At 36.5% G+C, this 13762-nt stretch overlaps 1 protein-coding gene across 1 annotated transcript in view; it reads left to right on the top strand.

Moving 5' to 3' along the window:
- The window catches only part of MCTP2 (multiple C2 and transmembrane domain containing 2), a 438267-nt gene that overhangs the window by 294827 nt on the left and 129678 nt on the right, over positions 1-13762 (top strand). The window contains exons 9-12 of the mRNA XM_053717625.1: positions 843-1007; positions 3293-3423; positions 4074-4260; positions 4917-5010. Of these exons, the coding sequence (XP_053573600.1) occupies positions 843-1007; positions 3293-3423; positions 4074-4260; positions 4917-5010 (577 nt within the window). The remainder of the gene's footprint in view (positions 1-842; positions 1008-3292; positions 3424-4073; positions 4261-4916; positions 5011-13762) is intronic.

Here is a 13762-nt window from a genome sequence, read left to right as displayed (position 1 = left end):
AATATTTTACTTTGAGCACTGTTAGCAGTCAGCCAAAAATTTTAAATATTAGCATACCACTTGTAATCTAGCCCTTAAAGGGACACTGAACCCAAATGTTTTCTTTTGTAATTCAGAAAGAGCATGCAATTTTAAGCAACTTTTTAATTTACTCCTATTAACAATTTTTCTTCGTTCTCTTGCTATCTTTAATTGAAAAAGAAGGCATCTAAGCTTTTTTGGGTTCAGTACTCTAGACAGCACTTTTTTATTGGTGGATGAATGTATCCACCAATCAGCAAGGACAACCCAGGTTGTTCACCAAAAATGGGCCGGCATCTAAACTTACATTCTTGCATTTCAAATAAAGATACCAAGAGAATGAAGAAAATTTGATAATAGGAGTAAATTAGAAAGTTGCTTAAAATGTCATGCTCTATCTGAATCATGAAAGAAAAAATGTGGGTTCAGTGTCCCTTTAATATTCAAATTTCAAATTTTTTAATATTCCTTTATATTCAGTTTGTCACTTCCTTTTTTTAATGGGGACACAAAGAACACAGACAAGACGGAATGTGACGCCTAAACAAAATGTTGTGCTTGTGGCTAAAGATCTATACTGTGCCTGTGGCCTTTAAAATACTGTTATGCACATAATGTTTAACATAAAAACACAAGATAATGTAAATAATGTATTGACAGTCAAGAAGTTATTACTCCTGTATATTGTATTAGTGTGAATGTTTTGTAAGGATTTCCTTGCCACAAGGCAATTGCATATAGATATCATAAAGTATAATTGAATGCCATATAATGAAAACATTACTTATATTGAGCTATTTTTGGGTTTGTGTTTCTTTCAGGCAACCTCCATGCAGAGTTTGCAACTGTCTGAATCCTTCAAAAAGAGTCAGCTGTGGAATGGAACAGTCGGTATCACTTTGTTGGAAGGGATAAACCTTTCAGAAGGTGCCAATTTGGAAACTTTTGTAAGGTTCAAGCTTGGCGATCAGAAGTACAGAAGCAAGGCAGGTTTCTAACAGTATTTCACGTCCCATCTCATGAGTCTCTGACGATTTACCAACTTTCACAATATTTTAATTATTCTTGGACTTTCAGTGTGTGTGTGTCAGTGTGCTTGCTGCTTAAATATGAAATCTCTTATACTCTCTTTACACTGCTATAAGTGAATAGCTGAACCTCATTAATATAACCATTGAAGCAAAAATGTATGTCTAGGATTTTGTTTCTTCTTTTGCAAGAGATCAAGTGGGCATTTTAGGCTGGCGGATTATAGATAAGCGAAATGCAGCAGTAGGAGATAACAGTCGGGTAAAACGTGTGCTCAATACTGCGCCATGAAGGAGCACCATCTCACCAATGCAAACGCTATTGTTTACAATTTTTTTTCTTTACTTTTTTTTTACTTTTTTGCCTATAAGTTGAGAGGTTTGAAATGGTTTATGTCGATACTAACAGACTACTGTTTTACCACCATCATTTTACAAATCAGTACATTTTCAGCTTGTTCTAGCTCTTAGAATTTGGTGACTCTAACCACGATTTCCAAAGAGCTAAATAATGAGGATGGTGGCTGGTGCCGGTGAAGGAATTCACACGCTTCTATTTCCAATTCTCATGTATATTATTTGAATATTGTTACAGCTCTCTCGGTCCCTTCCTTCCTTTTTTAGTGTTATGTTGTTTCAACTGTAAACATCACTTAACTTTACCACCTCATTAAGTACATGCCTTAAAGGGACATTCCAGCCAAAATTGAAATCCGCATAGATTTATTTCAGTTTTGAATAGAAGTATTATTGTAATATACATGTATTAGCAAAAATGCTTCTAATAAAAGCTATAGCTGTTTCAAAAGTGTATTTAAGTATGCACCGTGCACCAGCATTTTAAACACAGCACTTGCTCAGAGAGCCTAAGGTGCTTGTACCATCTGGTAATGACTCAATCTGTTAATTGCTGACCTGATACAAGCCTATTGGCTCTCTGAGCAGCTGTAGTATTTAAAGGACCACTAAACCCAAAATCTTTCTTTCATGATTCAGATAGAACATACAAATTTAAACAACATTACAATTTACTTCTATTATTTATTTTGCTTCATTTTTGAGATATCCTTATTTGAAGAAAAAGCAATGCACATGGGTGAGCCAATCACATGAGACTTCTATGTGCAGCAACCAATCAGCAGCTACTGAGCATATCTAGATATGCTTTTCAGCAAAGAATATCAAGAGAATAAAACAAATTAGATAATAGAAGTAAATTAGAAAGATGTTTAAAAATGCATTCTCTTTCTAAATCATGAAAGAAAAAATGTGGGTATCATGGCCCTTTAAAATGCGGGGCTGTGACAATATCTAGCTATGCTTCACATACAGAGAAAAATGTTAACACTAAAACAGTGATAACTTTTACTAGAAGCACTTTTGACAATATATTTATAGTGCAAATATGTTTCCAATCAAAGATGTAATTAATCTGTGTGCATATTAATTTTGATCGGAATGTCCCGTTAATACTCCTTTGCCATATACTTTTAGATTCAGATTTTGGTAGCACTGAGAGTCAGTGTGTCAATAAGTTGTGCGACACAATGTGCATTAAAAAATGCTTGGTCTGGCAAATATAGCACTGGCGGCACCTGTAAAGATCGTGGCTGATACAGTATTAACTAGGGCTGATGAAGCACTCTATGTTAATGGAATAGGAAACCCAAAACATTTGTTTTGTGGTTAAGAGGGAGCATACCCTTTTAAATAAGCTTCCAATTTAATTCTATTATCAAATTTTCTTTTTTCCCATGATATTCTGTGTTGAAGAGATATATAGGTAGGCATTCAGAAAATACTTTTTGTAGAATATTCAAAGGTTAGGAGATTTGTATTACCTTTACTTTTCCCTTGGATGCTTTTGATATTTCTGCACAGAATTGTATTTAACCATCTCATCTGATGTGCTATGCAAAGCATTGTATAAGAAGTGCCCTTTCCCGTTAAATTATGTTAAAAACAGAATGTACATTTTTTGTGTTCTGCTGTTCACCATTATGTTTTCAGGATTAACTTTGGGGAGACACATTAAAACTGTCAGAAACCAGTTAGTTTCTCGAGGTTGTGATATAACACGTTAAAACAAATGTTTCCGTTTGTAAAGTGTGTCTCATTCGCTGTATGGCAGCTCTCTTATTATGTCTTTCCCTGCCGTGCTAGGCAGCTGCTAATGTGATGTTTGTAAGCTGTAATAGAAATTACAATGGTGTTTAAATTTTTACAACTGCATGTTTTTTTAGACCTTGTGTAAGAGTGTGAAACCTCAGTGGAGAGAACGTTTTGACTTCCATTACTTTTCTGACAGAATGGGAATTTTGGATATAGAAGTATGGGGAAAAGATAATAGAAAATCTGAGGAGCTATTGGGGATGTAAGTAAATGCAATGTGTCTGTAAAATATATATTTATATATTGTCATTAGAATTGTAGTTTAAAGGGACAGTCTACACCAGAATTTTTTTTGTTTTAAAAGATAGATAATCCCTTTATTACCCTTTTCCCAGTTTTGCATAACTAACACATTTATAATATACTTTTAACCTCTGTGATTATCTTGTATCTAAGCCTCTGCAAACTGCCCCTTTTTTTCAGTTCTTTTGACAGACTTGCAGTCTAGCCAATCAGTGCCTGCTCCCAGATAACTTCTCGTGCACGAGCACAGTTGTTATCTATATGAAATACGTGAACTAACACCCTCTAGTGGTGAAAAACTGTTAACATGCAATCTGAAAGAGGTGGGCTTCAAGGTCTAAGAAATTAGCATATGAACCTCCTAGGTTAAGCTTTCAACTAAGAATACCAAGAGAACAAAGCAAAATTGGTGATAAAAGTAAATTGGAAAATTGTTTAAAATTACATGCTCTATCTGAATCATGAAAGTTTATTTTGGCCTAGACTGTCCCTTTAATTGTGAAATTAACATATACTTTGTTTTATTTGCAGGATAAGATTTAACTTTTATAAAAAGTCTATTTGGAGAATGGTTTAAGAAATTTGTTTTTAATAAGTGTTTCTCTTTAGGTGTAAAGTTGAAATTGCTGGTTTACCCATTGGACAGACCAGTCGCATGGAAGTTCCCCTGGATAATAACCAAGGGTCTATACATCTGATGATTACACTTACGCCTTGTGTTGGTGTCACCATTTCTGATATATGTGTTTGTCCATTGGCTGATCCAGTTGAAAAAGAAGAGATCAACAGTAGATATGTAAGCACATGATTGTGAGGGCCAAGGGCTGCATTCTCATTGTATGTTTGTTTCTTTTGCAACTATCTACCTATGTAAAAATATATAGCCACAGACAAATGAGACTTCACTATTAAGACAGTAATACTTTTACTTAAGGGACAGTCAAGTAAGAATTAAACTTCATAATTCAGATAGAGCACACCATTTTAAACAACTTTCCAATTCACTTCCATTATATAAATTTGCACAGTCTTTTGATATGCACACTTACTGAGGCACCAGCTCCTACTGAGCATGGGCAAGTTTCACAGGATATACATATATGCATTGTGTGATTGGCTGATGGCTATCACATGATACATTAGGAAGGAAAATGTAACTGACATTTGTCAGAAAAAAAACTACTACTCATTTGAAATTCAAGCCAAGTGTTTTTGTATTGTCTCTTTATTATGCATTTATTGATTGTTAATCTACTGTATTAAGTGGTCTTTTATCTCTGTTACACTTGAAATATGCATTGAGTAGCCTCCCAGTGTTCCCTCAGCTGGAAGGCTACTCAATGTATTTACCACCATTTCCATGAAATATTACTACATATCACTTTAAATGTTTTTGCAGAGTTAAATATTTGCTTTGAAGGTACTGAGTTTGTTTTCGCATTTATTTTCCAGTGTTTGAAAAACACATTACAGAATTTAAGAGATATTGGCTTTTTACAAGTAAAGGTTTTGAGAGCAGAAGACCTTTTAGCAGCAGACTTTTCAGGTATGTTTTTCTCTGTGTAAATAATAATAAAAAACATAATCTGGTAACTTTTTAGCTGCATTAAATCTGAATTGCTCCTCTAGGTATTAAACGGCTATTGCATTCATAAGGAAGAAGATTTCAATAGAACACAAACACTGTAATATATTAGACTATGGGGCCGAATTATCAATCTCCGAATGGAGCTTGATGGCCCTGTTTCCGCGTGAGCCTTTAGGCTTGCCGGAAACAGCAGTTATGAAGCAGCGGTCTAAAAACCGCTGCTCCATAACTTGTCCACTGCCTCTGAGGCTGCGGTCTTTAATCCGCCCAATCCTATACGATCGGGCTGATTGACACCCCCTGCTTGTGGCCGATTGGCCGCAAATCTGCAGGGGGCGGCATTGCACAAGCAGTTCACAAGAACTGCTTGTGTAATGATAAATGCCGACAGTGTATGCTGTCGGCATTTATCGATGTGCGGCGGACATGATACGCTACATTGTATCATGTCCGCTCCGACTTTGATAAATTGACCCCTAAGTTTCAATTATTTAAAAAGCAAATATAAAATATTCCTTGTTCATGTCATCCACTAAAGAATTTTCACACTGGTCTCTGATCCAATGCCAGTTACTTTTCCTGTGTCAAACCATTATACTGTATATATATTTCCCTTTATTATGGTAGCATCAGATGTCTGTGGCACATAACCAAAGATCATTACACAAGAACTGCTTGTGTAATGATAAATGCCGACAGTGTATGCTGTCGGCATTTATCGATGTGCGGCGGACAGGATACGCTACATCGTATCATGTCCGCTCCGACTTTGATAAATTGACCCCTAAGTTTCAATTATTTAAAAAGCAAATATAAAATATTCCTTGTTCATGTCATCCACTAAAGCATTTTCACACTGGTCTCTGATCCAATGCCAGTTACTTTTCCTGTGTCAAACCATTATACTGTATATATATTCCCTTTATTATGGTAGCATCAGATGTCTGTGGCACATAACCAAAGATGGGATATGTTGCATGATACCAAATTAAGCAGATGTTTGTAGAAATTAGTGAACTATTGACAGTTGGATTTCAAATTTTTTTTTTTTCATCTTGTCTCATTTATAGCAATTTAACCTCTTCAGTACCAGGAATTTCAGAGAAAAACAACCAAAATATTGGAGAATTTTTAGCATTTTTGCTATCGCTCCATTTAAACAGAAATATATATATGTTTTTCCCATTTACCCATCTAAACTATATATTTTTTTTAAGTAGACAACCCAAGGTTTTGATCTAGGCCCATTTTGGTACGTTTCATGCCACTATTTTTTTGCTAAATGCGATCATTTTAAAACAAATGGCAAGATTATGAATGGAGTGCAATATTGCGCTTTCGCAAGCGCAATGTTTGTGCTCCACTCATTAATACCAGCACTCGTAAATGTGTGCTGGTATTACAAGTCAGGCACAATGCGGACACGACTTTGTGTTAGCATTTCCTGGAAGCCTTGCGCTTACAAGAGCATGCTTCCATAGGCTCCAATGGGAGCCTCATTCTCATGCCATGAGACATGGAAAACCACCTAGCGCAGTGCAGGGGGCGAATCATGCAGCGTTGTGCAAATTTACCCCTTTACAAGTGCACATTAAAATGGCACTCCACTTGTAATCTAGCCCAAAGTATATATAGTTTTGTTTTGTAATATCAATGTTTTTCTTAGAACGCTAAAAACCAGCGCTGGTAACAAATAGTCGATACTAAAATATTTTTGTACAAAACTTTAAAAGGATATACAAAAAGAAAATAACTAAGCACCAGCTATATATCAACAGACCTCTAGCTCTAATACATTGGCACCTAGTTGCCAATAGGGTAGATTCAAAAGATGAGGTTAATATATCAGAGCGCCAAACACTAGTAGGCTGGGTCTATGGTCAGGACATCAAATACCATTGATAACAATACGTTTAAATAATACAAATTAATACATATAATTACGAAAGCTGGTACACTTTAATACATAAATACAATAATTTATCATGGATCCATGGTACAAACAGAAAATTGGTATTACACTCTAAAACAATCAATGATGGCAATAAAAATCTAACACATAAACACTGTGAGGGAGCGTGCATACACACTCCAATATAGACGATAAAATGCGATACAAGATAAAAAGTGTTGTTTAAAACGTTACAATGTGTATAAAACAATGAAATTAATAAAATACAGTTTACCACTAAGGTAAGGCTGTCAATGGTATACACAAAGAGGAACTCCAGCACTCCAGTATTAGAAAAAGGCAATTTTATTAAGCAACGTTTCGGGGTCACAGCCCCTTCCTCATGCTATATCTTTATTAAACAACACATCACCATTTAAATACCCTCCTCTAGGCGCCAAAAATGCACCTACATTGGGGAATTGTCTCCCTCTAGTGGTTACTTGTGGTCACTATACCAAATGTATATACTATTTCCTAAGTGATATATATTGCTACTTATAAACACATTACATTATGCTTACAACTATACAGGAATATACAACAATATCAAAAATGCATAAATGTATGACAAATGCCTAAATGTATGAAAAATCTTATCTACAAATGTATAAAAGAATTATTTTGTAAAACAAATGTTTAAAAAATATATATGAAGATGCAGATATCTATATTTTTTGTATGTTTTACTCTACTCAATTAATATAGGTTCACTTACTCAAAGCTCATTTTCCAAAATCATATTGCTATTTGGATAATCATAGGGGGAATATATGGAAAAGCAGACTTATATTATGTTCAAATCTTATTATGCAGTATTATACCCTTGGATAAACTACTTGGATAAGCTACTAAAAGAAATATGCTCCTTGGAGGAAGTGATGTTTTAGAATAAACTTTAGAAAAAACATAATGCTTTTAGAAAAAACAAGACAAGTCATAATCTCTATTGAGACCCCTAGGTTGAAGTGTAGCTAGTTGGTGTATCCACCACATTTCCCTTTGTTGGAGGAGACGTTCCCTATCCATTCCATTTCTATTGGGGCCTACATGGTCTATTATCTACCACCTCATCTGGCTGACACTATGTCCTTTCTCTAGGAAATGACTTGAGACTGGGGCATCTTTGTTATTACACCTAATGTTCGATCTGTGCTGACTCATACGGTCACGGGCCTTGCGAGTAGTCTCGCCGATATAAACCAAGGAACATGGGCATTTTATAAGGTAAATTACATGAGTTGTCTCGCAGGTATAGAAGCCTTTGATATTGTATTTCCTACCACTTTGAGGGTGGTGGAAATTCTCTCCTTTAATGATCGAATGGCAACTCATGCAATTGTAACAGGGGAACGTACCTACTCTCTTTTTCCCAGTGATTGTCTGCTGTATTTTACCCGTGGTCCCCAAGTCTGTTTTAACAAGCTGGTCTCTTAGGCTCTTGACCCTTTTATAGGCCATGAGTGGTGGTTTTTTAAAATATGTGACTCCCTTGTTGCATTCCTCTAAAATATGCCAATTTTGGCGTATTAGTTTAGCAATTTTGTTACTGAGTGGATTATATTGGCTCACAAAAACCATTCTATCCATATTCTTGTCTGTGTTCCTACTCCTAGTTTTATCCAATTCAGTAAGTGTATTATCCAATAATTTGTCAGGGTATCCCCTATTAGTGAATTTTTCTTTCATTTCTTTGAACCTATGGGATTTCCTGTCATTAGAGCTTACAATCCTATCTACTCTGAGTAGTTGGCTTCTAGGAAGTGACTCTATCAAATTTCGGGGGTGAAAACTATTGTATAGAAGGAGGTTATTTTTGTCTGTTTCTTTACAGTGTAAATCAAACTCTAAAAGTCTACCCGCTTTGATGACTTTCGTGTCTAAAAAGGCTACATATTCCTCACTGTAATTTACAGTGAATTCTAAACCTCTTACTTCTGTATTCAGCTCTTTAACGAACTGTAGGAGGGACTCCACGTTGCCCCACCATACGCCAAACACATCATCAATGTAGCGGAGCCATACTGCCCCATACTTTCTAAACAATGCATTTTGATATACACAATTTTCCTCAATTTCCTTCATGAAGAGATTGGCGTATGATGGGGCAACGTTGGAGCCCATAGCAGTGCCTCTTATCTGGACATACCACTGGTCCTGAAACAAAAAGTAGTTCCAGTAAAGGATCAATCTCAAAAGATCTTCGATAAAATTAACCTGACCATGACCATATCCCCTGTCCACCATCAATGTCTTCCTTATAACAGCTATCCCTGTTTCATGTTTTATAGAGGTGTAAAGACTTTTCACATCCATGGTGAACAGGAGATATTTGTCACTGGGAAATTCCAGGGCTCTTGTTTTTTCCAGAAAGTGGTTGGTGTCTTTTAAATAACTTGCCATCTTAATGACTTCTGGCTGAAGTATTCTATCAAGGAACCTGGAAATATTGGTATACACCGAGTCCACACTCGAGACAATAGGTCTCCCTGGTGGTCTCTGACTGTCCTTGTGGACTTTGGGTACAGTATAGAAGATAGGGTTGCGTGGATTATTAACACTTAGAAAATCCATAAGTTTGTTATCTATGATGTTTCTATCTACTGCTCTCTGTAAAATGCCTGTAATTTCCTTCTGTATAATATTTAATGGATTCTGTTTCAGTGTCTCATATGTATCCCTATCTCCTAATTGTGATAGTGCCTCCTTGATATAATATGCTCTGTCCATAATGACAGTGGCACCGCCTTTATCAGCCCCCTTGAATATGATGTCACTATTATTCTTAAGGTTCTCTAATGAATTTTTATCTGTTTTTGAAAAGTTAGATAATTCAATTCTATTACCTTTGTGCCAAGTTTTTGAATGGTCTTTTTTCTTATATTGGTCTTTAAATTGTGCCACCCCATTTTGTATCAATTTGATAAAGGTATTAACCCCATGTTCACTTATATTAGGGTTGAACTTACTCTTTTTCCTAAGGTTAAGATTTTTAAGGGACCATTCATTGGCTGTATCTGCATCATATACCTCTTTACCACAATTCTGCTGTTGAAACCAAATTTTTAATTTAATGTTACGAAAAAATCTATATAAATCTTTATCCATTTCAAAAAAATTGGTGTTACGGTAAGGGCAAAAGGATAATCCCTTATTAAGCATTTTACTTTCTTCCTCAGTTATTACATAGGAGGAGGCATTAATGGTAATGTCCTTAAGTGCAGTACAACTACTCACAAAGTCCTTTGTCAGTACTTCTTCTTCTTCTGCCCCCTCCGTGCTGATCTCCGTACTTCTCCTTTTTTGTCCGCTGTGTTTCTTGCCTGCCCTGCGGTTCCGGCGCTTTCCTCGCTGCTTGACGTCTCCAAAGGGGAGGACTGTGATGACGTCTCTTGGTTGCTTGACGTTCCTGACGCTTTGCTCTGATGCAATCTTCGTTGGCCGTATCTGCGTCTCCCCCTGGGTTCCTCATCCCTTTGGAACTTTGTGCTGCAAAAAGTAGCTATCGCAAAGCATAAAGAAGAGCTACTTACCACCATGACAGTGGAGGAGTTCAACGAAATGGAGAACAGGATCGCAACAAAAGTGGCAGAGGAACAAAAAATAATAAAAGAAACAAAGCGCACAAAGTTCCAAAGGGATGAGGACGACTATCGCTCAGGCAGAGTGTACCGTTGGCGTGGTAACCAGGGAAACCGGGACGCAGTAGGACCCAGGGGGAGACGCAGATACGGCCAACGAAGATTGCATCAGAGCAAAGCGTCAGGAACGTCAAGCAACCAAGAGACGTCATCACAGTCCTCCCCTTTGGAGACGTCAAGCAGCGAGGAAAGCGCCGGAACCGCAGGGCAGGCAAGAAACACTGCGGACAAAAAAGGAGAAGTACGGAGATCAGCACGGAGGGGGCAGAAGAAGAAGAAGTACTGACAAAGGACTTTGTGAGTAGTTGTACTGCACTTAAGGACATTACCATTAATGCCTCCTCCTATGTAATAACTGAGGAAGAAAGTAAAATGCTTAATAAGGGATTATCCTTTTGCCCTTACCGTAACACCAATTTTTTTGAAATGGATAAAGATTTATATAGATTTTTTCGTAACATTAAATTAAAAATTTGGTTTCAACAGCAGAATTGTGGTAAAGAGGTATATGATGCAGATACAGCCAATGAATGGTCCCTTAAAAATCTTAACCTTAGGAAAAAGAGTAAGTTCAACCCTAATATAAGTGAACATGGGGTTAATACCTTTATCAAATTGATACAAAATGGGGTGGCACAATTTAAAGACCAATATAAGAAAAAAGACCATTCAAAAACTTGGCACAAAGGTAATAGAATTGAATTATCTAACTTTTCAAAAACAGATAAAAATTCATTAGAGAACCTTAAGAATAATAGTGACATCATATTCAAGGGGGCTGATAAAGGCGGTGCCACTGTCATTATGGACAGAGCATATTATATCAAGGAGGCACTATCACAATTAGGAGATAGGGATACATATGAGACACTGAAACAGAATCCATTAAATATTATACAGAAGGAAATTACAGGCATTTTACAGAGAGCAGTAGATAGAAACATCATAGATAACAAACTTATGGATTTTCTAAGTGTTAATAATCCACGCAACCCTATCTTCTATACTGTACCCAAAGTCCACAAGGACAGTCAGAGACCACCAGGGAGACCTATTGTCTCCAGTGTGGACTCGGTATATACCAATATTTCCAGGTTCCTTGATAGAATACTTCAGCCAGAAGTCATTAAGATGGCAAGTTATTTAAAAGACACCAACCACTTTCTGGAAAAAACAAGGGCCCTGGAATTTCCCAGTGACAAATATCTCCTGTTCACCATGGATGTGAAAAGTCTTTACACCTCTATAAAACATGAAACAGGGATAGCTGTTATAAGGAAGACATTGATGGTGGACAGGGGATATGGTCATGGTCAGGTTAATTTTATCGAAGATCTTTTGAGATTGATCCTTTACTGGAACTACTTTTTGTTTCAGGACCAGTGGTATGTCCAGATAAGAGGCACTGCTATGGGCTCCAACGTTGCCCCATCATACGCCAATCTCTTCATGAAGGAAATTGAGGAAAATTGTGTATATCAAAATGCATTGTTTAGAAAGTATGGGGCAGTATGGCTCCGCTACATTGATGATGTGTTTGGCGTATGGTGGGGCAACGTGGAGTCCCTCCTACAGTTCGTTAAAGAGCTGAATACAGAAGTAAGAGGTTTAGAATTCACTGTAAATTACAGTGAGGAATATGTAGCCTTTTTAGACACGAAAGTCATCAAAGCGGGTAGACTTTTAGAGTTTGATTTACACTGTAAAGAAACAGACAAAAATAACCTCCTTCTATACAATAGTTTTCACCCCCGAAATTTGATAGAGTCACTTCCTAGAAGCCAACTACTCAGAGTAGATAGGATTGTAAGCTCTAATGACAGGAAATCCCATAGGTTCAAAGAAATGAAAGAAAAATTCACTAATAGGGGATACCCTGACAAATTATTGGATAATACACTTACTGAATTGGATAAAACTAGGAGTAGGAACACAGACAAGAATATGGATAGAATGGTTTTTGTGAGCCAATATAATCCACTCAGTAACAAAATTGCTAAACTAATACGCCAAAATTGGCATATTTTAGAGGAATGCAACAAGGGAGTCACATATTTTAAAAAACCACCACTCATGGCCTATAAAAGGGTCAAGAGCCTAAGAGACCAGCTTGTTAAAACAGACTTGGGGACCACGGGTAAAATACAGCAGACAATCACTGGGAAAAAGAGAGTAGGTACGTTCCCCTGTTACAATTGCATGAGTTGCCATTCGATCATTAAAGGAGAGAATTTCCACCACCCTCAAAGTGGTAGGAAATACAATATCAAAGGCTTCTATACCTGCGAGACAACTCATGTAATTTACCTTATAAAATGCCCATGTTCCTTGGTTTATATCGGCGAGACTACTCGCAAGGCCCGTGACCGTATGAGTCAGCACAGATCGAACATTAGGTGTAATAACAAAGATGCCCCAGTCTCAAGTCATTTCCTAGAGAAAGGACATAGTGTCAGCCAGATGAGGTGGCAGATAATAGACCATGTAGGCCCCAATAGAAATGGAATGGATAGGGAACGTCTCCTCCAACAAAGGGAAATGTGGTGGATACACCAACTAGCTACACTTCAACCTAGGGGTCTCAATAGAGATTATGACTTGTCTTGTTTTTTCTAAAAGCATTATGTTTTTTCTAAAGTTTATTCTAAAACATCACTTCCTCCAAGGAGCATATTTCTTTTAGTAGCTTATCCAAGTAGTTTATCCAAGGGTATAATACTGCATAATAAGATTTGAACATAATATAAGTCTGCTTTTCCATATATTCCCCCTATGATTATCCAAATAGCAATATGATTTTGGAAAATGAGCTTTGAGTAAGTGAACCTATATTAATTGAGTAGAGTAAAACATACAAAAAATATAGATATCTGCATCTTCATATATATTTTTTAAACATTTGTTTTACAAAATAATTCTTTTATACATTTGTAGATAAGATTTTTCATACATTTAGGCATTTGTCATACATTTATGCATTTTTGATATTGTTGTATATTCCTGTATAGTTGTAAGCATAATGTAATGTGTTTATAAGTAGCAATATATATCACTTAGGAAATAGTATATACATTTGGTATAGTGACCACAAGTAACCACTAGAGGGAGACAATTCCCC

The sequence above is a fragment of the Bombina bombina genome, chromosome 6, assembly GCF_027579735.1.
Source record: "Bombina bombina isolate aBomBom1 chromosome 6, aBomBom1.pri, whole genome shotgun sequence".
Taxonomy (NCBI): Eukaryota; Metazoa; Chordata; class Amphibia; order Anura; family Bombinatoridae; genus Bombina; species Bombina bombina.
This window is presented reverse-complemented; position numbering and strand designations above follow the sequence as displayed.